Source organism: Alligator sinensis, unplaced genomic scaffold (genome assembly GCF_000455745.1).
Source record: "Alligator sinensis unplaced genomic scaffold, ASM45574v1 scaffold170_1, whole genome shotgun sequence".
In the NCBI taxonomy this organism is placed as follows: domain Eukaryota; kingdom Metazoa; phylum Chordata; order Crocodylia; family Alligatoridae; genus Alligator; species Alligator sinensis.
The window spans coordinates 3,802,242-3,829,088 of record NW_005841863.1 but is presented as its reverse complement, the minus strand read 5'-3'; the positions used below and the strand labels follow the sequence as shown (position 1 = coordinate 3,829,088).

General features: G+C 44.2%; 2 protein-coding genes across 2 annotated transcripts in view; both read right to left on the bottom strand.

Annotated features, from left to right (window-relative positions):
* TDRD12 (tudor domain containing 12) overlaps nucleotides 1-18,178 on the bottom strand; it is an 83,739-nt gene extending 65,561 nt beyond the window's left edge. The window contains 8 exon segments of the mRNA XM_006016608.3: nucleotides 1,698-1,783; nucleotides 3,709-3,764; nucleotides 6,744-6,863; nucleotides 8,774-8,910; nucleotides 10,169-10,330; nucleotides 15,453-15,506; nucleotides 16,673-16,843; nucleotides 18,023-18,178. Of these exon segments, the coding sequence (XP_006016670.1) occupies nucleotides 1,698-1,783; nucleotides 3,709-3,764; nucleotides 6,744-6,863; nucleotides 8,774-8,910; nucleotides 10,169-10,330; nucleotides 15,453-15,476 (585 nt within the window). The 5' untranslated portion in view covers nucleotides 15,477-15,506; nucleotides 16,673-16,843; nucleotides 18,023-18,178.
* Nucleotides 18,179-21,571: 3,393 nt separating this feature from the next.
* Nucleotides 21,572-26,842, bottom strand: NUDT19 (nudix hydrolase 19; the record flags this gene model as incomplete). Its single annotated transcript, XM_006016624.3, has 3 exons — nucleotides 21,572-23,121; nucleotides 24,781-24,988; nucleotides 26,756-26,842. Coding segments are annotated over 3 exons (534 nt in total), but the record flags the coding sequence as incomplete, so codon positions are not given.
* Nucleotides 26,843-26,847: the final 5 nt, after the last annotated feature.

Genomic DNA, 26,847 nt, shown 5'->3' with positions numbered 1-26,847 from the left:
AGCCCTGCAGACGCCCCCCCCCGGCCCTCCTCACCCCCCCAACACACCCCCAGAAACCACACAGTCCACCCTGTCCCCACCCCTAGTCCCTGCTTACCTGGAAAAGCACCCAGGCCAGGTTCCACTACAGCCTTGCCCCGCAAGCTAGGGGTGTGTGCTGAAGCAACAGAAGCACCACAGAGACTCTCTGGCCAGATACCAGAGCACCCCTAGAGGTTTTGCCAGTTTGCCTCAGGGCACGGTCCTGAACTGTGCCCTGCCCCGCTTCTTTCGTGGGGGTTTTTTGATAGCTGGATTTCCAGGTATCAAATTTAGTCAGTGCGGCAAATATGCAGTGTGGGGAACATGTTTTTTGTTCCCAGCATGCCTCTTGTGGCATCTCAAACTGCTCTGAGATGACGCAAGAGGAACATGCATGCTCGTCTGGATGCGCCCAATCTGTACTTTCAAGTTTATACATTATAAAGATTAATGGGGCTCTGTGAATAAGTAATGATTAAATGAGCATAGAACAGTGAACATGCAACTGGGATTTTGGTCACTGTCCATAACTTAAGAGATTGGCACTAGAAGAAGCATGAAAAACTATTTTCTCAGGACCATTTTAGAGAGCTGTAAACAAAAGGAGCTAAAAATAAAAACCCCACTAAATCCTTAACTGTTATTGTAATTAACAAAAGTTATTACAGTAGACCAAGGGTGGGCAATTCTTTGGCAGTTTGGGGGAGCTGTTGTAGGCCAGTCAGCATAACCTCCCTCCTCCCCCCCCACAACAGCTCACCAAACCCAGAGCCTGAGAGTCTTGCAGCTCCAACCTGCCACCAGAGCCCAGAAGCGACTGAGCACACAGCCCCTGCCCATTCCACGCCCACTCCAGACTCGCTCTGGCCAGAGCGGACCAGCTCCAGACTAGCCAGGACCTAAGCACACAGCTCTTCCTGGCCCTGGGCTGCCCGGTGCCTGCTCCAAACCAGCCTGCCCACAATGAACAGTAGTGGCCAGGCAGAAGCTGCTGCTGGGTGCAGGAGAAAATCAGCCAGCCCCCCCTCACCACTGCTAGGCCCTTCTTGCTTCAACTGCCCAGAAGCCATGCCTGGGCTGTCTTGTGGCTCTTCTCCACTGCTACTGCTGTCCCACTTGGTGGCCCAGACACAGCAGTGACAGCAGCAGAGAGGAGCTGCAGGGCAGCCCGAAGGGCCCTGAAGCAGCAAGGGTGGGGGTGCTTTTCCCCCCCCACACCCAGCAGCAGATTCTTCTTGGCCACAGCCACCACCGCTCATCATGGGTGGGCTGGTCTGAAGCGAGATGGGCCCCAACTGGTTCAGAGCAGGTTCACTGGGGCCAGAGCAGGTCCGGAGTGGGTGCGGGGTGGGCTGGGGTTGGGGCCATGTGTGGGTCCCCACCAGTCTCCAAGGGGCTGCGGCCAGTGGCAACCGAAAGGAGTCGCACCTCAGCCATACTGTGTGCCCAGGGGTAACAGGATGTGCACCACGGGCTGGATGGCACCCGAGCCAGGTGGGACCGAGGGCCAGTCAAAGTTTTTCTGCAGGCTGTATCCACCCACAGGCTGTATTCTGCCTACTCCTGCTGGAAGCTCATCCAAGATTAAATACATTTGATCCTTATTAAACTATTAACAAAATTTACAGCTTACAAACTGCATGCTATTACAACCAGAAATGTAAAAGATACCTTACCTTTTCATCCTGTACTGTTACATAAAGATAAACATCAAAGTGTTCATCTTCTATAGCACATAACTTAGCCTCAATCTGCGTGGTTTCTAGGTATAATAGAATGGAAGAATATTAAAAGGAAGAAAAGCATTTTAATTCCCAAACAGATTTTGCCACTGCTTTCACTAAACTAGATCAAGAGGATTAAAACCAGTTTGACTAGCATAGCTTCTGTATTTAAGAAGATAGCATGCTTCCACTGTACAGAACCACACACCACACAGAAACCTTAAACCACACCTATCAAATTTCTCAGTTGCTGGGGGCTGCAGGCCCCTGGGCTGCATGCCTTGTAAGCTGCACAATGCCCACATCAGCATCCCTGCACTGAACAATACATGTCCTCCATCAGCAAGCACTCCTCCTCCCCTTAAACTGCTGCCCCTGAATGTCTCTGTACACCTAAGCTGCAGGCTCCCTCCCCAAGGGGCAGATGCAGGAGAGGCAGAAGCTAGAGGGAGAGGAATATTATTAGCCCACAGATCACATTCTGTACTATAAAAGTAGGGAACAGAAACATGTTATCTCCTCTCTGAGGGTAAATTTCAACATAAATGTACCAGATTCACTGCCAATGCCTCTATAATAGAAATATATACTTTCCAATAAAGATACTGTTGCACATAAACTAGTTTACCTTCCTGAAAGGTTCATTTCAGTCCGAATAGCTTGACAATGTTTTTAACTCCTTCTAATGTAGTAAATCTAGCTAAATTTACATTTTATGTCACTAGATATGAAAATCTCTGCCGGTAAGTTTTGAAGCATTTTTATGAACGCTCTTTTGTATTATTACTTCCTTTAATATAGTGGGTGTGTTTGCCAACTGAATTCTATATTGTTATTGTAACCTTCACTGTGACATTCACTTTGTGTTATAATCTCACCGTAAAGATTATAGTATCATGGTGGAAAACTATTCTAATCCTGATAAGGTCAGCTGGTGCAACCATGCTAGAGATTGCAATTTACCAGAAGACAAGCAATAGACACCAATTCCCATTTTCTCTCAAGTACTTACTGACTACAAGTAAAATAAACTCTACCCCAAAAGCCTGGCTGGGAAAAAGGACACACTCGCAGCTGGAAGCATATATGCAAGAAAGTAGGAGAGAATTCTGACCTCTGGATGCAAAGGGAGGAGAGCCCTATATTCAGAATTGTTTGTTATTTCCCAAATACCTTTAACTCCAGCATAATTTAAATAGTAAAGCATTTGCGGTTAAGAATGATCTTTGCTAAGCTTGTGTTCTCCACCTTCCTGCCATGGTTTTCCCAAATGACTTAAAATTCCCAGTCTCTAAAATCTACTCAGCTGTACCTGTCTAAGCAAATGGGAGCTTAGGGAAGCAATAGATACAGCTGGCTCAAGCGCCTACAGCCACAGCAGGACAGTGTGATGAAGTTTCAATCACAGCTGGGCAGACAGGTAAAAGGTATGACCCAGCTGCAGCCAGTGCTCCACTCCAGGGTGGCAGGGGGAGCACACCTGCAGCCGATGCTTCTCCCCAAAGCAGCATAGGAAAGCAACTTCTGCCAGAGACCCCAGCTGCTAAAACCCCACATCCACAGGTTGGATTAAAAGGGTCCTAAATTTGCCAATCACTAACCTAAGGCACCTAGATTGAAATGTCCTGTTGGCTAAGAACATTCAATAGGTGGTCTGCCTTTAGGAATGTGTCCAAGATACCTCCTAGCTTGAAACAGTAATTAGTCAACTACACAAATAACTAGGGAGGCTTGGAAGGACACGCAGCCCTGGATTTTGGTCCGTTCATAAAGGAAATCAGGACTGAATCAAGCTGTATAACTGTTTATAGCAAATGAAACCAGAAACAACTTAAGTTGCATTGTATTTCTATAACATTCTGGGCCACAATCTAAGATACAGAATCAAAAGTGCTGCGTTATCCTTGCAACTTGTTCTTCTGAAAGAGAAATGCTGCTGGCAATTTTGGCAGTATATTTTTACCTCTGAGCAGCTTTTGGAAGTACTGAATAGCAGCACCATCCCAAATCTTAGCAGGTCTAGAAAGATAAGTAATATTATCATTAACCTCAGTTTAGCATAAGTGATTTTTCATGCCTCAATTTCATACATCAATATTTATCTAAAATTATAAAAAACATACAAGTATACTTATAAGCAGAGATTCTGGTTTTCTCTGCTTGAAGACCCCAGAGCACAGAGCCTGGCTCTCCCTCCTCAGTGGGCAGCACGGCCAGAGTGGAGCCCCTGGCACTGAGTGGAGGTGAGCTGCCCACTGAGGGCTCAGCCTCTGTGACCCAGCTGGCAGCACCTGGCAAAGCAGAACAAGGTAGGGAAGCTCAGTACCACTGCTGGAAGCTCCATGCCACCATGGTGAGGCACCTTCTGCCTGTCCAGCAGTAAGGGACACAACTCCATGCCACTGCTGGCCCCGTTGCTGCTGGGAAGGCAGGGGGCACTTCGCCAGGGCAGCATGCAGCTTGTAGTGGCAAGGAGCTTCCACATCCAGCCCTACTCTGTCTTGCTGCACCAGGTCCCACCTGCTGGACTGCAGAGAGCCCAAGGAGCTTGCCCCAACCCTGCATACAGATCTGGGCAAAGACATATGTGCCCCCCTCTCCCCCGCATGGTTCTGCCCCACTCCCTCTTGGAGCCCTGCTGTTGCCCATGCTGGCCCAGGGCCCTAAGCACTGTCCAAGCAGAACAGCAGCCTCAGCCCTACCCAACTTCCTCACCCTCCCTCTCTATGGGGGGCCTCAATCCCCACTCCCCTCTGCCAGACTTACCTACAAGGAACTGTTCTCCAGGCTTCCTGGTGGCCATGTGCATGTGTGACTGCACACATGCACATGGCACCCCTTGCCTGACTGCCCTTCTCCTGCTCCACTAAGACTCTTACAGGGTGGAACTCTGCCAGCCTGCAGAGAGTAATTTGCAAAAGTGGAAAATCCATACATTTCTCTGTTGAAATGAAATATCTGTGGTTTTTCCTCAGTTAAAAGGGAAAATCTGCACATTTTTTTCCCCCTGTGAGAAACTGAAAACCTGGATCCCTGCTTATAAGGAAGGAAGTGGAAACATTATAACTTCGCTGTTCATCATATCACTCTAGATCAGGGTACTCAACCCCCACCTTCCAGGCCAGATCCACCCTTCAGAGCTTCCCACAGGTCTGAAAATTTGGTGATGGGTGAAACAGTTGCTGCTCCCCTGATGCCAAATTTCTGTACCTGGGGGGAGTCTTGTGAGCCGGATAGGTGGCCCTCTGCACAACATCAGGTGCACAGGGTGGCATGATCCTGGTGTAGGGGGACTGATCCTGGTGTGCAGTCAGGCAGGGCCAGTATGAGGCCCAACCCTGGGATACAGGACCCCATCCCAGCATGAGGGGCCAAACAGATACAGGGTATGGGGAACCAAGGTTCAATCCCAACATGTGGGGTCTGATCCCAGGGGGTAGAGCTGGTGCAGAGCCCAACCTTGGCAGGCAAGGCCCCCCTTCCTAGCATTAAGGGGCCAGCCAAGGCCCAATCCTAGTACACAGGTCCCAATCTAATGTGAAAGCCAGCCCTGTGTCACTCATCTGGCCTATGGGGCCAAAAGGTTGCACACCAATGCTCAAGAAAACCACAGATATTTTACAGTGGTGCCAACAAAATAAACCATACCTTCTGATTTAATATTACCAGGTATGTTTTATGTGGAATTTAAAAACTGTATTGTCAAGTGCCAAAACTAAGATATTGATAAAAGACAAAACTTGTTCTATACAAAGAGTTAGCAAACTTTAGGAATGGCAAGCTGAAATAGAGCTGTTCACACCATGATATGCGAGTACTTTGGACCCAGTTGCCACCATATATGTGAATCTGCTCATCACTGCAGCCCTTCTTTGCCTTCTGCTTCCTGCCCCTGCCCACACAGGAAGCTGAGCCACCAGCTGGTGTGGCCCACAGGCAGTCAGCCTCTGACTGCTTAGAAGTTAGACAGACCTGATTTACAGATAATATTCCAAAAATGAATAAGCTACTTGGGCCAGCCTAATGTAAAGCACTCTGTGCTTTCAGAGCTTGTTGCACTAAGATTAGAGAAGGAAAAATCAAAGACAACCTGCATCACCAAATCTGGTATGGTTTAGGGATGTAAATATCAATTAAGTACCCATTTAAGCTCCCTTAATGTTATCAGTTAAATAATTAACTGATAACATGCATCTACTGGGGACTGGCCCCCCTCTACATTGACTCCTTCCCTGGGTAGCAGCAGTGGGCTGGGAAAGCCTCATCCCTGCTGCTGTTGCCTATGGCTTTAAAGGCCTGTGGCAGGGCTTGCTGCTGCAGCATGCAGCTGGCCCCAGCTCCCAGGCAGCTGTGTGCTAGGAACAACAAGCTGGTAAAGCCCCTTGCCTGCTGCTGCCGTCACCATGTGGTGACCTGGGGGCCAAGGCTGCAAGTGGCTACACTGGTGTCTAGAGTGCCCCAACCCAGCTTGTTGCCAGCAGTGGGTGCAGATACATCTCTGGGTAGACTGTGGGGGAAGGGGCCAGCGCTGTGATATCACAAGGACTACGCCCATTATGGCTCCCCAACCGCTTTCCCACCATACTAGGTACTAGTCCCCCCTTTTCCTCCCCTGCCCTCCTCCTTGCTCCTTCCTCCTGCCTACCCTGGTATTTAAGAAAGGGGAAATTTCAATCAGGCAACTGACCTCAATATTGGACAAGTTTCAGAACAAATTTTGAGGGAAAGGACCTAGAACATAGAGGTAAATGGAACTTGGGATAAAATAAATCATGAGTTTTAAATTAGTCCTGTCAATCTAATGTAATATTAGTCCAGCAAAGTAGAAGCTGAATGTAGATATGATTGCTCCCTATAAATATATCTAGAAAGGGAAGAATTATTTAAGCTACATGATAAAGATGCACAAAAACAAAAAGATGCACGTGAATAAATATAGCTTGGAAATTAGTCAGAAGAGTGAGGTTCAAGAACAGAACAACCTCAAGCTATACTTACACTATTTCTGCAGTATCTTCACAGAAGTCGATGTGCAACGTCACTGGCTTTATACAGTATAATCTAAACTTTCTTGCTCTATATGGGAGTCGCATAAATGCTTCCACTGCAACCCGAATGCTTAATAGTAAAACAGAAGTTTTAAAACAGTTATACACAGCAATCTGTAACACATTTGTCACAAATCTGGGGTGTCTCACTTCCACTGATCTCTTACAAGAGGGGTGGCCAACTTGTGGCACAGGCAGCCTCTGTGTATGGCATGTGGCAGTGGCAGATGGGGCAGGGAGCAGAAAGCAGAGCATCATTTCAAGCAGGAAACCAGGCATTAAGCAAAAAGCTGAACAGTAGATCAGAAAACAGAAAGGGATCCAAGTGGCATTCAGGGAGGGTACAGGGCTAATTTGTGGAACATCTGCCAAAGATTGACCCCCACCAAACTATCCTACAACCTGCATTTGGCAAGACAGGCCCTCTCGTCTCCCTGCATCTTATTTCACTTTTCTTTCCAAAGGCACAACACAGACTTAGGAGTTAGAGAATTTTAGCCTTTAGAACATATGTACTCTGAAGAAAAAAAAAAAAAAAAAAAATCAGTAACTGTAGAAGGAGCATGCCTCTATTTAAGTAACTAATCTAAAGTCAGGTGCATCCCCTCCCTCCCACCTCAAACATACAGTTCTATGGCCTCTGTGACCAGAGAAAACAGGCTGCAGAGATACTGCTCAAGATGTAAGCATCTAAAGGCTTTCTTGGACCGCTATCATATAGATTTAGATTCTTTTAATAAACCCTGTTATAGGTCCCAGAGCGTTCCATAGCCTTGACAGAAACATTAGTATCTGACAACGCAAACTTCTATCTGGAACTCCTATGAACAATAGGTCAGATTGATTTGAGTCCTTCATGTTGATTTAAGTAACTGATTTTACTCCTCTTTCCATTTATACTTTAGATATTTTCTTAAAAGGATCATTTTAAACAACATTATTATTTGGTCACAAGTCAACATGTTTTTGTCTCTATACTCAGTTTGGGACTATGTTTTTTATTGCTAACCAGGGAGGATATAGAACGCAACACATTTATTAAAAGCAACTAAGTAGAGTTAGTATAGCTTGATACATTTCTTCACATGTTTAATGTATGTATCATAGTGTTGTAAATTGTGTAAAAGTTTACCATTTTCACTAGATAAATTGTCCTTACTCACAATCTGAATCAAAACACCTTTGGATGGAAGTTGATTTAAAATGCAGAAAACCAGCATGTTATTTTTTTTTTATTAGTTAAATAATAGTATTAAATGTCAAGCTTATTTAAAAGTTAAGTACTTTGCTGCATATGTAAAAAGGGATCAGCTATAAATGCAAGATGTTTTAATAACTGCATTAAACAAAAACTTTTCTGTCAATAGCAAACAAGACTATTTCAGTTGTCATATTTAGACTGTACTGTTATCACCTACTTGTTCTACCTAATTTTCCTTTTCCAATGTTTAAATTAAGCCATCCCATATTTCTCAACTAAAAAGACTTAGTTAATGAACTAAATCAGCTGAATAAACTGAAGTGAAATACTTTTAACACCTGCTAAAGATCTCAAATGCTTAGACACTGGCCTTCTCCAGTTCAGTTGGCTTTAATTTTTTCCTCCTGAACATACATTATTTAATTTTAAACTAAACATCCAAGGATTATTTAACGTATTATAGTAAATGTAGGTATTAACACAGATTATCAAAAATGGAGGCTTTATTCACTTAAGCCCTTCGAATTTTGTTTTTTTTAAAGAAACCTATTTAAAAAGAAAATCCAGTTTTAAAACTTTTCCCCCCAAAAAACAAACTGATTTATATTCAGGCTTCTAAGTAATTCCATTATATGCCCAAGAAAATTAGCAAGAAAGACCCAAACTATAGATTTCACATCTTAAACAGACACAGCTCTGTCCTTAGTTAAATCATCATTATCCGAACAACATTAACTTATGAGACAGTTGGCAGCAATAACTTCTTGAACAGTACATACTCTCTTGTTTTAACAGGAATATACTTGGCATAATCCACAAGGAAGCACTCTACCAGGCAATGATCTGTACAGGACATGATTGTGTTAATAACTGCTCTACACCAGCATCTCAGTTCCTGACAAAAAACCACGCACACCTGAAAAGAAAGGAAGAAAACAAAACAAAATACCCACTTTTCTCCACCTGAAATTTTGGGTTTTTTTTTTTTAAACATAGAATAGCTACTAGGTAAAAAATCCCCTTGACCTCTGCCCCCCCCCCAACTTCTTCCCCCCAGAAACCCTCTAGCCCCCTCCTTATTGTCCAAGCCTGCTCTCCCTGAGCATATGGAAGTGAGGGACAAATTTGAAACCACTGACTTTGAAAGAAATATGCCTATAGTAATCTGCATATTATACACTTTTAAACAGCAGTTCTCCACCTACTTATATATAGTACAAGTTATGAATGATTAGTCCAAAGCACAAAGGCTCATAACTTACCACAGAGTTCACTGGGATGGGCCCCAGCTGAGTCAACAGCATTTCAAGCTATCATGACCCCACAGTTCAACATTACTCAGTATGTGTGCATACTCCAGATACCTGCACCCCGCCACAACGGGGCCAAGAGCTAATTAGCTCCCCACTCATGACTGGAACCAGGTTCTTGTCAAGAGTCCTAGGAACCTCCAAAAATTTATATGCAAGAGGCACAGGGCAACCTGGTTCAGTTCTACTTCATGGTGGGCAGAGCCACACTAATCATGTGACAGGCTAAGAGAACAGGCAACAGAGGGCTTCTGGGTGAACCGTTTGAGGCTGCTTTTGATTACGTTTGCCAGCCATTTAAGGCTGGTAAAGAACCAGTAATCATTGGAAATGGGAGAGACACAGCTCAGCTGTGGGAATGAAGAGGAAGTCGAAATGTATTCAATGTAGTGGCTCACCATGACCTGGAAAAGATTCATTGCTGAGGAAGACTCAACAACATGGACACTACCATTTATCTTATTCAGATGGCATGCACTAATCTATCCTTGTGGTAGAGACATATTTTTACAAAAAAAGATTCCCATCTGTATGTTTGCCCAATATGGGATGTGTTCTATATTCATGCTCAGTGCTGACTGCATTTAATCAACTTTATCGTTGGCTTTTGGTGGCAATTTAGTGATGGAGAACGTTTTAATGAGGCTTTCTTGTATGCAACTATAAGGCAAGGACCTTTCCCTCCCATGCTGATTGCATGTAAAAAAAAACTTGGCTTACATGCAAGTAAATATGGTAAATCTGTAATGGAAATACTCCCACGGTTAAAAAAAATCTGAGCAAGTATACACGTGATGTTTCCTGATGAAATTACCAAACATTTCTAGTTTCCTTAAATCTATCTAGCAAAATAAATATTTTTACCTGCCCTTCTTCTAACGTTAATGGCATTACTTCATCCACATCTCTACAAGATTGGTTATAGAACTGATTCATGTCAGCATGCAGTTTTCTATATTCCACTTCATTGTCTACAAAAGATCCACATCCTTTCAGAATGACCCAAAAGCAACCTGGATCTTCAATCTAGTCAGAAAGTGAAGTGCAATTAAAACCACAAAAAGAGGAAACTGTACTATATCATGTTTTTTATTATTTCTAAACCATCTTAGACCAATATAAATATTCAAGTAAAATTAGAAATTCAAGTGAAAACTGATCTAAAGCAAGGGTGTCAAAGATGCACACTGCCAGCTGGATCCAGACTGCAGAGCTGTATCATCTAGCACAGTGGTTCTCAACCTTTTTTGTAAAACAACCCACTTGTAAACATCAATGGCCAATCTCAATCCAGCGCTCCTCCTCCCAACCTGCTGCCCCATACCGCATAGGGCAAGGGGAGGCCAAGCAGCCCCTTGCAGGCTGGAACTCTGACAACCAGCAAGGGAAAAGCCACATTTTCCCACATTTTCCTTTTTTTAAAGGAGAATCCATTTTTTGACGTTTGATCCATTCTTAAAGGTTGTTCTCGAGCCTTTCATATACTTTTGCAACTCACTTCTGGGTCACAACTCACAGGGTGATAAACACTGATCTAGCACACAGTGCTGCCTGCTATATGCAGAGCTTTAAACTAGGTTGGCCAGGGGATGGAGACCAAAGCCCTGAGGTAAGTGGGGAACTGGATGACCTGGAGGAAGCACAAGCAGGAGGGGGAAACAAGGGAGGTACACTCATGAGAAATTATGGTAATCAGATGGTTACACCTCAGGTGCCTATACAAATGTACAGAGCCTGGAAAACAAACAGGAAGAACTGGAAATCCTCACACAGTAACAGAACTATAACGTGACTGGAATAACAGACACGTGGTGGGAGCTTGCATGGCTGAACCAGTGTCATGGATGGGTATAAACTTTTCAGGAAGGGGAGAAAAGGAGGACTTGTGCTTTATGTAAAAGGGCTGTATGACTGCTCAGAGCTCCAGTATGGAACTGGAGATAGGCTTGCTGAAAGTCTCCACGTTAGGGTCACAGGAGAGAACAACAAGGGTGACATTGTGGTGGGTGTCTGCTACAGACCACCAGACTAAGAGGATGTGGTGGATGAGGCTTTCTTCAAACAGCTAGTGAAAGTTTCACGATCATAGACCCTGGTTCTCATAGGGAATTTCAATCACTCTGACATATGCTGGGAGGACAATACAACAGGGCACAGGAAATCCAGGAAGTTTCTGGAGTGTTGGGGACAACTTCCAGGTACAAGTGCTGGAGTGGCAAGTGCTAGGGGCCATGCTCTTAACCTGCTGCTCACAAACAGGGAAGACTTGGGGAACGTAGTCGTGGATGACAACCTGGACAGCAGCAATCACGAGATGACTGAGTTCAGGATCCTGAGGAAAGGAAGGATGGAGAGTAGCAGAGTAAAGGCATTGGACTTTAGAAAACCAGACTGACTCACTCAGGGAATTCATGGGCATGATCCACTGGGAGTCCAGTCTGAGGGGTGCAAAGTCCAGGAGACCTGCCTGTACTTTAAAGAAGCTTTACTGAGAGTGCAGGAACAAACCATCCTGATGTGCAGGAAGACTAGCAACTATGGCAGAAGACCAGCTTGGCTTAGAAGGGAACTCCTCCGTAAGCTAAAATCACAAAAAAGAATCTTATAAGTGGAAACCTGTCCAAATAACTACGGAGGAGTATAAGAGTATTGCTAGGGCAGGCAGAAAGAAAACCAGTAAGGCCACAGCGCAAGGGACATGTAGGGTAACAAGAAGAGCCTCTACAAGTATGTCAGCAGCAAGAGGAGGATCAGGGAAAGTGTGGGTCCATTTCTAAATGGTGGAGGCAACCTAGTTATGGAGAATGCAGAAAAGGCTAAAATAACTCAACGCCATTTTCACCTCAGTCTTCACAGGCAGTGTTAGCTCCCAGACTACTGAGCCTGGAAGCACAGTTTGGAGAGGAGGTAAGCGGGCAACAGTGGTGAAAGAACAAGTTAGGGACTATTTAGAGAAGCTAGATGTGTACAAGTCCATCGGGTTGAATGGAATGTACCCGAGAGCACTGAGGCAGTTGGCCAATGCGACTGGAAAGCTGCTGGCTTTCATTTTTTTAAACTGGGGCAATTGAATAAAAGGCAAATATAGCACCCAGCTTTAAGAAAGGGAAAAAGGAGAATCCAGTGAATTACAGACCTCTGCCTCACCTCAGTCCATGGAAAAATTATGGAGCAGGGATCCTTAAGGAATCCATTTCTAAGCACTTGAAGACAGTGTTTAGGAACAGTCAGCATGGATTCACCAAGGGCAAGTCATGCCTGACCAACCTGATTGCTTTCTACGACAAGATGACCAGCTCTGTGAATATGGGGAGTCCAGTGGATGTGGTAAACAATGACCGTAGCAAGGTTTTTGATATGGTCTTCCACAACATTCTTGCAAGCAAACTAAAGAAATTCAGGTTGGATGAATGGACTGTGAGGTGGAGAGAAAATTGGCTGGATCATCAGGCTTGGACGGTAGTAGTCAATGGCTCGATGTCTAGTGAGCGGCCGGTAATCAAGTCGAGTGCCCCAAGGGTCAGTCCTGGGGCTGGTTTTGTTCAATATCTTCATCAGTGACCTGGAACATGGGATAGAGCGTACCCTCAGCAAGTCTGCAGATGACAACAAGCTGGGGGAGCAGTATATATCCAGGAGGGTGAGGCTAGACCTCAATAAATTGGAGGATTGGGCCAAAAGAAGTTTCATGAGGTTCAACTAGCTAAACAGCAACTCTGCAGAAAAGGACCTGGGATTTAGAGCAGACAGTAATGCAGGGACCTACCACATTCATGGCAGAAGCGAACTGCACAGCAGCTCTTTTAATCTTGCAGGCTCCCCGTTCCACCCTGTTGCTGATTGACTGAGGGGCCCCAGTAGCCCTGCTACTTGGTGCTGACTAGCCAGGAGGCAAAAACAACACCATATTTAAAACCACAGTTTTTGCCTCCCTTCCAATCAGGAATGAGTTGTGGGGCCCAGGGCCCCTCCACCAATTGATAGAGGAATGTGCGGGAGGAACCTGCGAGATTAAAAGGAGCTGCTGTGCAGCCCACTTCCAGCATGAACTTGGTAGGTCCCTAGTAATGAGCCAACAGTGTGCCCTTGTTGCGAAGAAGGCTAATGACATACTGGACTGCAATAGTAGCAGCTCTGACAGCAGGTCAAAGGCAATGATTATTTTCCTCTATTCAGCACTGGTGAGGCCACATCTGGAGTACTGTGTCCTGTTTTGGGTCCCCCACTGTGGACAAATTGGAAAGAGTCCAGCAGAGGACAACAAAATGATTAAGGGGCTGGGGCACATAACTTCTGAGGAGAGGCTGAGGAAAACTGGGTTTGTGCACTGACCCTAGCCCCACATGCTTCATATGTCACGCAAAGCCCATCTAGCACAGGCTGCACACAAGAGGCCAGTCTGGGGCGCACATTGCACATGGGGCCCATTCTAGACCAGACCTGCACGCTGGATCCAGTGCACAAAGCCAGTCAGGCATGGGCACCACATACAGCACACATCCAGGACCAGCACCATGCATCACATGCTGCAGCGGGCTGGAACCAGCATGCGCTGCACACATCGCACAGGGCTAGTCTGGGGTGCAGACTGTATGTGGCACTTGCGCCAAACCAGCCCTGCACACTGGATCAAAGGACAATCTGGATTAGGTCCATAAACTGGCCCCACATGCAGAATCCAATGCACAAGGCCACATGTAGCATACACCCTAGACTGTTGCCATACGCTGTGCAGAGTGCACATCCCTAACCAATTCCATACGCCACACGTAGAGCCGGTCCAATGCCCACAGCATGTGGCATGCAGGTCCAGTCCAACACCCATGGCTGCACAGCAAGCTGGATAATAGGGTTCCACAGGGCAGATTTTTGACACCTTTGGTTTAACTCATCCAAAAGGACTGTTAGTTAACAATTACAGAAAAACATTTCTCAATTTTGCATGTTGTTTACTTGCTTCTCATTAGAGGTGCAATGGTACGTCGGTCCGGCATCAGAAAGGCACCAATAAAAAGAAAATTGGCTGTACTGAAAATGGGCCCAATGCAGCTGATAACTTTCCCCGTATATGCCTGTGCCTGCATGCAGCTGCAGCGCAGCACACAGGCAGCAAAGGACACAGCCTGGTAGCTTGGAGCGCTGCATGCAGCTGTTAAGTACATAGTGGTAGAAGGGGTGGGGAAGGAAGGGGCATGGGGAAGGCAGATCAACACCCCCGCAGTGAGGGAGTGGGGCAGGCACTGCCCAGTCAGGGGGGAGTGGCACCAGACAGAGCCGCAGCTCATCTGTAGGGTGCAAGGGGGGGGGCAGCAGGGGGATATGCCCCCTGGATTTATGCAGGCTGCAGCTCTAGGCTGGAGCTGGGCTCTTCTCGGTGGGAGCTGGGCTTGGGGCAGAGAGCGATGGCACTGGAAGAGGGCTATGGGGAGGCTGCAGCCACCCCAAATTTTGCCATAGCCCCACTCCCAACACTGCTGCCGCCCACCCCCAGTACAGTGCAGCCCAGGCCACACCCCCCCCCAGGAAGAGTGTGGCACGGGCCCCAGGCCCAACCTGCAGCTGCAGCCCGTACCATGCAGATCCAGGGACACCCCCCCCTGCCCAACATGCCCTCCCAGGCTGCACGCAGTGGCAGGAGCTGCTCCCCATCCCTGTGCCCTTCAGACAAGCCACAGCTCCATCCTGTGCCCGCCCCGCCACAGCAGGACAGCACCTGCCCCAGTCCCTGCCCCATTCCCTCCCTCACTGCAGGGGGCATTGATCTGTGACCCCATGCCCCTTCCACCACAACAGATTTACCAGCTGGATGCAGCTTCATAGGAAATCAGACCAGTATAGGACAATATGCCTCCTTAAAAAATTGGCTATCGGCCCCCAAAATCTATCGGTGCACTTCTCATTACAGTCATATCACTGCCTAGCCCTGTTATTTCAGTGAGACTTCACAGAAGTAAAAAGGATGAAATAGAAAGTATCAGAGCACATAAAATTGGCATAGGATGTTGAGGGGTAAGTACAGTATCTGTAAATTCTTTCTAGTATTCTAGATTTCAACTTAATTGTATACGTTTCATAATTTCGCTTGTATTCTAATATATTTTAGAAGACTTCAGTATACCAATATATTTGTTTTCAAAAGTCAACATACCTTTAATATCAAAACTTCAATCATTGTTATCAACTGAAGTCCTCTTCAGCAATGCTGTAAAAGATGATCAAGTGAAAAAAAAACTAGCAATTTTTATAGCAATCATTAATAATGAAGTTAAAATTACCAGCACTTCCTATACCTCAAAAGCCTTCACACTTGCAACAGGTCCACAAATTTTGTTCCCTTCTAAAGCTATCCAGATTTAGATCTGTCGATTCAGCAGTCATAACGTAAGTCATACTCTCTAAATGAAAACTTAATCTGAATTGTTTCAAAATTAAACTACCCCAGAAGTAACCATATTTGTTCAATATATTTGGTTACTACAGCAATGTACCTAGCATACTCAACTTATTTTGACATATCTCATGCTCTTACACTGAGGTTCACAGGAAAATTTTGCCTGACCATGAAAAACTACCAGTTAGGTAGCTGATCTTAAGCTAGTATTTCATAGACAGTAGAACACCTTCATAAAGGTGGTGGGAGTTCAAAATCCCTCAGGAAGAGGATCTGAAGCAAATTTCTCCAACAGGAATAAATGATATTCTAACCACTAAGCAAATCCAGGATAGGGTCTTTTCCTAACCATCTTTTGTGCAGGATCTGGTCTAAGAACACCTACCGAACAAACCCTACAAGCATGACATTCAAACACATACTTATTCTTTGTTCATAACAACTGTTCTAGACACCAGACAACAAAGTGCTGTCAGGAGTTAGCTGGCTGGGCACACATGCAATAGCAAAATCTGTGGCAACTAAGCAGGAGTTTTATGAATAACAGTAGCACTGATGGCCCTCTTGTGAATTTAGTTCCAAAGACCTATTGGTGAATGAAATCAAGCAAAAGATTAAAAATAAATGCATTGTTCTACTCTCCTGTTAATTCTATACTATCAATAAACAAGTTATTTTTTCAACAAGACTTGTAAACAGAAATTTAGAAGTTAAGCTTAAAATAAAAGGTGTACTGTACTGGTCTGGTTAGAAAGTTTATTCCTAGGTTTTAGGAAAAGTAAATACTTTCATGCCACACTACTTTTTAAAATAGAGTCACCTTAGAGATTGCAAGCACAAAGGGCTGAAATAAGCATTTCAGAATGAAAATGGAGACCTAGACAAAACTAAATATATGGAACAAGAGTTGATGAGGAAAAAAGTGGACTTTGCTGAAATGTTTGACCCAGAAAGTTAGACTGTACATTTTAACTTACCAATTAAAATTGATGTAATGCACAACTATTTCACTGCTCCAAGATATGCAACAACCTTCCTTTATTTGTTTGCCTTGTGTTTTTATTCCCCCTTGCAGCTTTTATCTCATGTCATTTGTTCAAGCTATTCTCATGCCTTCTATGTCTGAATCAGTCGCGTTGTGTCCAAGGCTGCAGAAGTGAGGAAAAAGAGAACGTAGATCCTATTTGCTTCTGCCATGTGTTTCTTTTGTCTGCTCATGATTTTTTTCTAACTATTCCATTTCCTCGGTGTTTCTTTCTCCCTTCTACCATCACCTGTTTCTTTTCTCCTCACGTAAGGATACAGAAGAACAAGTTGCTGTACTCTCCCCAAATTCTGCTCAATCCCAAAATGAACCATTAGTAAAACCACCAGAAGTTATTCAGGCCGGATGCTGCACCTCTGACCAGACAAAGCTGAAAGGTCCCAATCCAGAGAGAACGTAAAGCACGAAGCCTACAGTTGTATTGGCTTTTCGCCACTCGTAACCATCATCTACTCAAAAAGCTGCAATCTATTAAGACATTACCAGCACTCAAAACAGTTCCAAATTTATTGCTCGCTCCACAAAAATCCTCTTCGCATCCTCAGCCACCAACCACCACAATCACCAAGATTTGGCTAGATAAGCATGAGCCTGCCAGTCCACTGAATTACTCACACTTACTCAACACACAGCTTGGGGGGGAAGGGGTGTGGGGGAAGCTCCTTCCCATGAAGACTAACACATCCTTTAAAAACTACTGGATCATCCAAATTTCTATTGGTGGCAATCCAGAGCCAAAGCAAGCACAGGGACACAAGTGAGCTACGCTCAAGCTTGCTAGATACAGAGCAGGACACCACAACATCCACTTCCTCAGGACCTCCAAGAGCCCCCAAGAATCCACTCATGCTTTTGCAGAGGGGAGGGGGGATTTCTGCTCCACCACCTGCAATTACTCTTTGCATTGAGGGTACATTTTTCCCCAAAGCCTCCATTTGGGGGGCAGGGGGATTTCTCTCTCTCTCTCCAGTGTCCCAGCAGTGCCTTCCTTGCTTGGAAGACGATCTGCGAGGGGACCAAGGAGGTAGGGTCTTGCTGGTGCCCTCTGCAGCCAGTGCAACTGGCTCCCAGCACCCAGCAGAGGTGTGAGAGAAGCGGGAGAGGAGAGGAGGGACGCGCTTCCCCCTGTACATGATGCAAGAGCCACCTCGCTCCGCAAGCGGGGCTGAAGCCTGCAGAGCACGAGGGCCGAGCTCGTCCACAGCCCTCCCCGCGCCGGGCGACTGCACTCGAGGGTGGAAAGGAGCCCGCTCCACCCCGCGGCTCCCCCGCGCGCACTCACATCCCGGCCGAGCGCCGCCGCCCTCGCACCCTGCCCAGAAGCTTCCAGAAGCCCCGCCCCTGCAACGGCAGACTCTCCACTGCGCCTGCGCAATGGGGGCAGCTGCGCGCCGCGCGCCTTCGCACTAAGGGGTTGTGCCCGGCGCGTCTGCTGCGCCTGCGCAATGGCGGCACTGATGCCCAGCGCGCCTGCGCAAATGTATCTCCTCCCCATAGCTGGTGGTGGCGTAACATCCGCCGCGCAGGCGTAGAAGCTGAAACGTAGCACGCTGGACTGGGAGAGGGAGGCAGCCAATGGCGTAGAAAAATACTAGGGAGCACGTGGAGCCAGGAGTGGGAAGAGCCGGCTCCCTTGTCCTCAGTCCAGTCATGACAGTGTGCGCACACAACCCTGTGCCCCGTGGGTGCACCTGGATGCCATTCAGTGCACAAGTCAGTTGTTTGGGGGAAGGGAAGCATCTGTCCTCCCGCCCTTAGCACAACCTATGATGACCACCCCTTCCCCTTCCATTTCTGCCTCTCTTCTGCCAGGGTTAAAGAAAAACTAGAGCTAAAGTCTTACTCCAGGCAGGGGTTGGAGACCAGGCGTCTTCAGGAGGAGCTAGCACATCATCAAAGCCACCTGAGCTCTTACGCAGCAGTCGCGGTCTGCAGCCTTCTGCAGCTTCGCTTCAACTAACCATCAATGTTTTACTCATTTGGGCCTAAAAATGTTTATTGTGCGCATATCCCAGCTAAATGGCTTAGTAAGTCTCCCTGGTATTGCCTCTGCTTTCTACACCAATGCATGCACCTTGTCCACTCCGTACGAAGTCAGACAGAAGGCAAGACAGGGTGTTTTTCTGAGAACGAGTTGACCTCATAGGTCCACTTTGGTGTTGGCAGTGGGCACGTGCAGATGTTAAAAGAAAGGCCCTTTACTTTAAACACAGCATGTTCCCATGCCCAAAAGAGGCAGCGCATAACTTAACCCAGCTCTGCAGTATTTCTGAATATCAGGTGCTTTTTCTGGTGCTTTTGGCCCTGGGTGAACTTTTAGTATCTGGCCCCCTTTTGTCAGAAAATAATAATAATAATATCACCGTTTCTGTCCAGGTCCCAGGCAACTGCCCGGTTCACCCATGCCTGTGTCCAGCCCTGCTAATAACTGAATCAGCTTTAGCTAAAAGCACCAAAAAGCCCCACTGAAGCACCCGATCTTTACAGATGCTGCAGAGCCAGGTGTTGCACAAACTGCTAGTTTCGTGCCCCTGGAGGTTTGTCCAATCCACCCCTAGGGGAGAGTCACACACACAGGCTGGGTCCAATTTCAAATTTATTGTTTGCAAACAGATCGACCAGGAGCTAATTCGCTCAAATCAGAGTCGACCCCAAACAGAGTCTGGGGTTCCTTTTTATAGCTAACATAAAAGATTTTAACGTGTCGCGTGATTATTGGCAGCCCAAGTATTATGTCTTGCAACATATGTCTAGCAGTTACGTGTTCTATGACGGTTTACATACATGTCTCATTTACATCTTAAATCTCCTCCCTGGGGCCGTCTTTAAGTCTCTCTCGGTCATCCTTCGGTCAGGGTCTGATTTCTTTACCTCAGCATCTTTCCCTGTCCCTCTTCTCTTATCTCTTGTAAGGAGTTATTTATTGCATCTGTTCCTGGTTCTGTCTGCAAAAGTTTAGTGCTACTCATAAATCTATCATTGGCCTATATACCTTAGCAGAAGCAATTGTGATAATATGCAGAAGCAATTATAAAAGCAGAATATATAGATTATGCTATGTTTTTACCACACAGGTTTAAGTAACACACGGCTGCTTCTAAAGTTCAGTTTGTTTGTCTGTTTGTTTTTTTAACATCTGCAAGCAGCCAGAGATCTAACATGTAAAACCAAAACAGAAATGGCTCAAGGGGTCTAAGAACTCACTAATTTTTATTTTTATTTTTTTTTGGTGGGTGCTTGAGCCTCGGGGCACTCACAGAATTGGTGCCTATGGTTAATCTCTAAAGTGCTATCCTACTCTGCCTACTGCTAACTTCAGCCCCTCTTTACTAAATTCTGCATGTTTCAGCTTTGAAGCCCCCCCTGCTGGATACTTTTTTGCTTAATTCAGTCTTTCAGGATACAGAAACTATGTGAAGGAAGAAAATGCAAACCACTCACTTCCAAAGATTTAGACATTTATATTTTTAATGACTCTTCTCCTGACACTCAGAATGGTTTATATGAGAACATGCTATTTCTTTAATATTTTCAGTTGTCCTGATATTTGTATCTTCTATTAAGAAATGAGCCTTTATTTAGTTTTGTGTAATAACAGCCTAATTTAAAAATGTTTTAAAGTTTAAAAAAATCCTCTTCCTATTATAAAGTAGAAAACTTCAATTATAGAGAAGGAAGCTAAAGCAGGTACAAAAACAACTACCTCATTAAAAATACCAAGTAAACTTTCAAAGCAGTTTTTCTGTTGCAAAGAACTTAGAAAGACTATAACAGGCCAGAATGTTTTTGACACTATAGATTTCTATTTGAAATATCTGGTTTTTGCTTGTGAATCACGTGTAAGTGTTTGCCTACCTAATGGTGCTAATATTATATGGTTGGCTGTGTCACCCCTAAAAGGACTGAGTGGCACCCTAAGCTGCTGAGATACCCCAGTTGAGAATCATTTCCTTACACAGAACATAACATGCTCCTTAAACTAACCCCTAAAGTCCGCTCTTAAGACTTATTTTGAATGCAGTGCTACAGGATAGGCAGTAAATCTGCAGGACATGGTTAACTCTTTCAATTAGGTTAATTTTTAAAAGCACTGGATATAAACAAACCTAAGATAAATAGCAGAAGTCCATGAGAATGTTTTTATTTCTGTTTCTCCTAACTCTGTGTTCCAACTGTTATAATCATTTGTTGCATTTTATCTGACAGTACATTCTTCAGGGGAAAGGATTTTTTTTTACTCTGTGGAAAGGCTAACATAATAGATCCACTACTTTCGACTGGGAACCTATTTTGTAACACAAAATAATTATTATTGCAGCACTTTTTGCATTATTTTATGGGTATGTTTTCAATGCAACTTCTGTAAACCATAACTACTGCTAGTTCAAAGTCTGCTAATTTAGCTAGGAAGACTTTCATTGCCCATTTATATTGACCAATGAGCTTCAAAAACATGTTCAAACTGGGACATGTAAGTTAACACGTGCCCAACAACACGAACATTAGCATGTTCCTACTCTTGTTCTCCTAGTACCTGTGTAAGTATTCACCCCTAAAAACAGAAACAATTTGAGATACTAAATAAAAGGTCCATTATTTTTGTTCCTCAACTCCACATGTTCCTCTTTTTACCTTACTGTCTAGCAAAACAAACATTATCGGCTGAATCTTTTTCCATTACAATCTGTTTCATGAAAACAGAGGCTTTTCACTAAAATGGACAGCATTTTAAATGAGAAAGCATCAGAATTTGGGTCAATTCTCTGGTCATTGGATGATTAAAAAAACCCTGACTTTTTAAATCCAGTAAGACACACTTTAATTTCATAAATACATATTTTAAAAGGTTTTATTTTCATTCCAATGTGCAACAGAAACAAACTTTAAAACTTTCAAAGTTGTAAAAAACTTACCCTCTGTACAGATCTAGTGGCTGGCCCTTAATCATAACCTCTTCTGCTTCCATGCACAGTACAGAGAATCTTATACAGATCCCCTATCATATCTCTCTTCTAAGAAAGCTACTGGCAACACACACACACACACACACACACACACAGAGTGTAGGGTGACCAAATGTAAGGAAGCTAAAGTAGCCTTCTGATATAAGACTTACATTGTAAGGCAACATACATTCGGTATAAGTCACAAAACAAAACTTGAAAAGTTAAACATGACAGTAGATATTTCCAAGGCACCACACTTCTTCAGTTGTTCATAAGGATCATTTGCACAGTAAAATACATTTCTGTATTTTTTTCAGAACTATGCAGTAAAGTTTATTTTTAATCTTTTCTTAGATGATAAAATCTTTAAATTATGTATGACACTAAATGAAGAGAACAGTTGCTATCAGACTGAGCTGACAGTTTCAGCAGACAAGCTGTTTTTAGTCTGGAAGGTTTAAAAGTCTAAAAAGCTGTTAAACCTTAAAGTGTTTTACTCATGAGTGTTGGAAACTCACTTAAACTAAATTGTACTGACCATAAACACAGAATTTATAAAAAGTATTAAAAAACAGAATAAATGAGCATTAGTTAACAAAGTTCACTTAATGCACAGATGTTCAGATTCCCAAATATGAGAGTTGGAAATATATCAGTCACAGAATAGAAAATTTAAATTGCAGTTCCATGTGCCTCACTATCTGTTGTAACTTTTTAAAACACAGAAAAGAGAGCTTGTTGAATTCAGAACATGACAGGCATTTTTGTTTTCAATGAGACAGTACGATTTAATTGCATCACTGTAGTCCACTGTAAGCATATAAGTGGCCTAGGATGGACAGGACAACATTAGGAATGGTCAAATACGGCCATTCACTTACCATTCACTGACCCACAAAATCAAGTTGGTAGCTTATTATGGTGATGTTCTCACTGAACATATCAACATCACACTTGACACATTTGTTCAGTTTCAATTTCAGAGAGATCTAAAATGAAGTAGGAGTTTGAACCTTCCTTTTACCCAGAGAGGTAAGCTTACCAGAGTTGATGTAAATTTTAGAACAATGCAAAAAAGCCTGTACTGCTGAACTTTAGCCTTCAATACTATCTGCTCAGCAACTGTCACAAAAGACTAAATGTATAAAAAATAAACATATATTTTCTTAAAAATTGACTGAAAAAGCAGATACATATTATAGTCTACTATTGCAGTCTTCATTATTTTCTATTAGACTAGAGTCCATCAATATTGGATTGATGTGTTTATATTTTGGTTGGATATTCACGTAAACAGCAATACGGTTAAGATCTTTTATTACTATCCGATGAAGTCTACTACCCTCCTTCATTAGATCTTCAACCTTCTTATCTGTTGACCAGATCATTTTCTTTTCTCCTGTATAATCTGGATCTTCTGGATACAGCTCATCTCCTGAAAAACATTATATTTAATTATATATAAAACATTTTATTCCTCTGTGATTTGCGCTTTGCTGGTTGCTACATTATCATTAGGATATGAAGCAGTGTAGGAACAATGTTCAGAGTACAATGAGATTTAATTAACTCCAATCTTTCCTAATTGAAGATGGCCCAACACTGGAAGTACCGTATGTTGAAATAAATTTTTCTGGAGTATAATGGGACATTCAAGTTCAAAGTCTCTTTTTCCAGGCACTAAGAAACATTTAAACACCTTCCACTGTATGCAAAAAGTATTTAAAAAACTCACACATTAATTATTACGGCCTTTCTACATCCAAGTAGGGTACGAAATTCTACATTACAAATGAGGAAATGAGGTAGCCAGATTAAGCAAGTTTCCAACAATCATACAAGAGGTTTATGGCAGGACTAGGAATACGTATCATATCAGGTCATACAGTTTTACTTAAAAACCTCTTCTGCCAAGCCGAATTTTGTGTGGCCTTTTAAAAATAGTTACTGTGGTATAGTAATATATAGACAAAAAACAGCAAAAATGGGACCAACTATAGAGCACAAAAGCAAGGAGGTAACAAAAAGGAAAAGCATATTTGAAGAAACAGAAAATAATCAGATCTTTTTCTTTTGGCAAAAGGCCTAAGTTTTAAGAAACAGGAAACAAAAGAAAGATGTTTAAATAGATTAGCAGTAACAACAACAACAACAAAAACAGAGAGAGAGATAGAGACATTAGAAAGATGATCTAACTGCACTGTAATTTGGGTTAATGCAATATTTAGAAATAAGTCCTTCCTTAAAGCAAGGGCTAAATTTTGGTTAAAGACGACATGGCAGAGTGGGGCTTAAACTCAGCCATATCCTCCAGGATAAAAGTTACTATACAAATTGAGATTTACCTGCTCCCACAATACTATATATAACTAATGCTTGGTAGATGATTAAAGGCAAGATAGCAATGAAGTCTTTAACCTGTTCAGTATCCTGTCTGTAACAGCAGCTGCCTCAGAGAAATAAAATGTGCAGCAGGCAACTGTGGGATTACTTGTTCTCAGGGGCCACATCCACATGAGCATGGACATGTGGTTCCCCAGGGACAACAAGCAGCAGCGTGCCTTGTGCTGCCACTAGTTGTCCTCGAAGAATGCCTCTGCCACACTTCCTCTGGTGCACAAGTTACTGGGGTAGGGAAGGCTTGGGCCAGCACTGTGCTGGCCCCAGAAGGCTTACCTGGTGTCCTGGGGGTCTCCTGGGGCTGCAGCAGCACCAGTCCTACCACTTGGAGCCTGGCCGGCAGCCAGAGAGTGGCTCTGGCTGGCCTGGCTCATTTTGAGCCGTGCACGGTGCCCCCACATGTACTGCTCTGCTTTTTTTTCTATTGTTTTTTGTACTCCTGGATATCCATGGGTCAAACCCACTCCGCCCCGCACTGCTCCCTTGCAGTACAGAGAACACCTGAACATGTGGTATGTGGCGCTGCAGACATGTCTGCAGTGCCACATACTGCATGGCCATGCTCATCTGGATGCGGCCAGGGAATTTTTCCTCATCTCTGGTAGCTATAGATTGATTTACATTCTTAAAATGTAAGATTATCATCATTTCCAAAACTCTTGCTACAATAAAAAGCTTCATTTTGTTACTTTACCTGGTAATAGCTGAATATGGCCATTTGAAGCAGCCAACATAACAGACATCCAGCGTTCACAACCTTCTAATGCACGATCAGAACCAAATCTATGTAGAGCATCAAGTGAGGAAAAGTTGCACAGCCTACATAATTCATAAAGTTGAGGAGGAGCAAACCACATTTCCTGAGATTTAAAGCATTCAATTGCTTCTGATGGTGATGACCACTGTAAAAGGAAGACAATGAAATAACATATTATTTTTTGGCCTCTGTTGATAAATCCTACCAATTATTTATGCCTCTATGGAACCCTCAAGAGAGACAAGTCTGGCTCATGAGAGGCTTGGAATGAACAGCTAAAAGCTTTCTGGATGTCAAGGAGATGTTCAGTGTTTTGCCTACAGATTTATATGGACAAACCCAACTAAGAGAATTGAGCAAAAAACTTAAAAAAAAAACATTTATTTTTCCCCTACAAAAGCTATTTTTAAAGACAATAAAACAATTGAGTTTTGTGTATGCAAGCACGCCAACTTTGGAAATTCAATTTCATCTGTAAAGCAAGAGGATATTGATTCTTCTTCAGGGGCTGACTGACAGTCAACAGGAATCAACAGAAAGACTGTTGATTCATTCCACTGAATGACTCAAAGTTTATCACAAATTCAGCCACAGTTACTGTAAGTGCCCCATCACTGAGAATATTTCTCAAAAAACAGTCACTGATTATACCAATAACCTATGGTACCAAATACCAAAAACCACAGGAGTAGTTTTACACATTGATGCCTATTTTGCTGGAATCATTTGACCCCTGCTGACTGCCTGCCCTTTGGGCAGGGGGCTGGACCCGATGGTCCCTTCTAGCCCTAATGTCTATGAAATCTATAAGTCCACAAGGTGAAGGCCTTTACTGATCCCCCTTAACCCTATGTTCTTGTATACAAATAGGTGGATAAATCCACATAGGTGGATTTCTGAGAGTGTTAAAATGGTGAATATTCAATATAAACAAATGTGAATTTATTATAAAGACAAAGTCACTGAACTTTTTACAAATGTGGTTTTAAGATGTGTGGTTTCTAAAAGGGAAAAAAAAACAGTAATGCAGAAACACTGATAATACCAAGAAACTAACTAAAGAGGTGCTCATAGAAGGGACTAGAGCAGGCCAGAGGATGGCAATCCCACTTCTCAACAACCTTCAAGGTTCAAAACGTGTCCTAACATAAGGCCCTGCCCTGCCTGACTCAGAACCACTAGACTAGAAGCTGAGGGACTTGGGACCCTTCAGTCTAGAGACAAGAAGACTCAGGGGGGACTTGGTGGCAGCCTACAATTATATACGAGGGGTGCATCAGGACCTGGGAGAACAGCTGTTCACCAGAGCTCCCCAAGGAATAACAAGGTCTAACGCCATAAACCCCAGGAAGGCCAATTTAGACTAGACAGAAGAAAAAAGTTCTTTATGGTGCAAGTCTCCAGGGTCTGGAACAAACTCCCCGCAGAGGTGGTCCAAGCACCTACTCTGGACTCTTTCAAAAAACATGTGGATTTTTTTCTGGCTGGGATCCCTTGAGCCCAGCTGACTTCCTGCCTATGGCTGCGGGGCTGCACTTGATGATCTCCTAAGGTTGCTTCCAGCCCCTAAGTAGTCTATGAAAAAAAGCTGTGCCTTGCCCAGGACTGGAAGCTGGGTCTGGCACTTCCCAGGGGGATGCTCTAGATACCAGGTGCAGGTCAGCAGAAAGTCAGCCGTTCTCTTCCAAAAGGAAAAAGGCGGTCTCAGACAAGACATCTCCCTGCCACCTTGCAGGGCGGATTCCCACCCAGCCCTTTGGATGAAACTCTTCCAAGAAGTGCCAGGAGTGGCCAGACTCCCCTGAGCACAGGCAGGGATGGCAGAGGGGATGAAGTGACTGGCCAGACTCCCCCCGCTCCCCACACTGGCAGGGGAGGCGGAGAGGATGAAGTGTCATCGGCCCGCGCTCACCCTGAAGCCCGTCACCTCCCGCTCGTCCTGCGCCGTGTGCGGGCGTTGCCGCAGGCAGCACAGGTAGAAGGCGGTGGCGTAGCGCCGCCCGG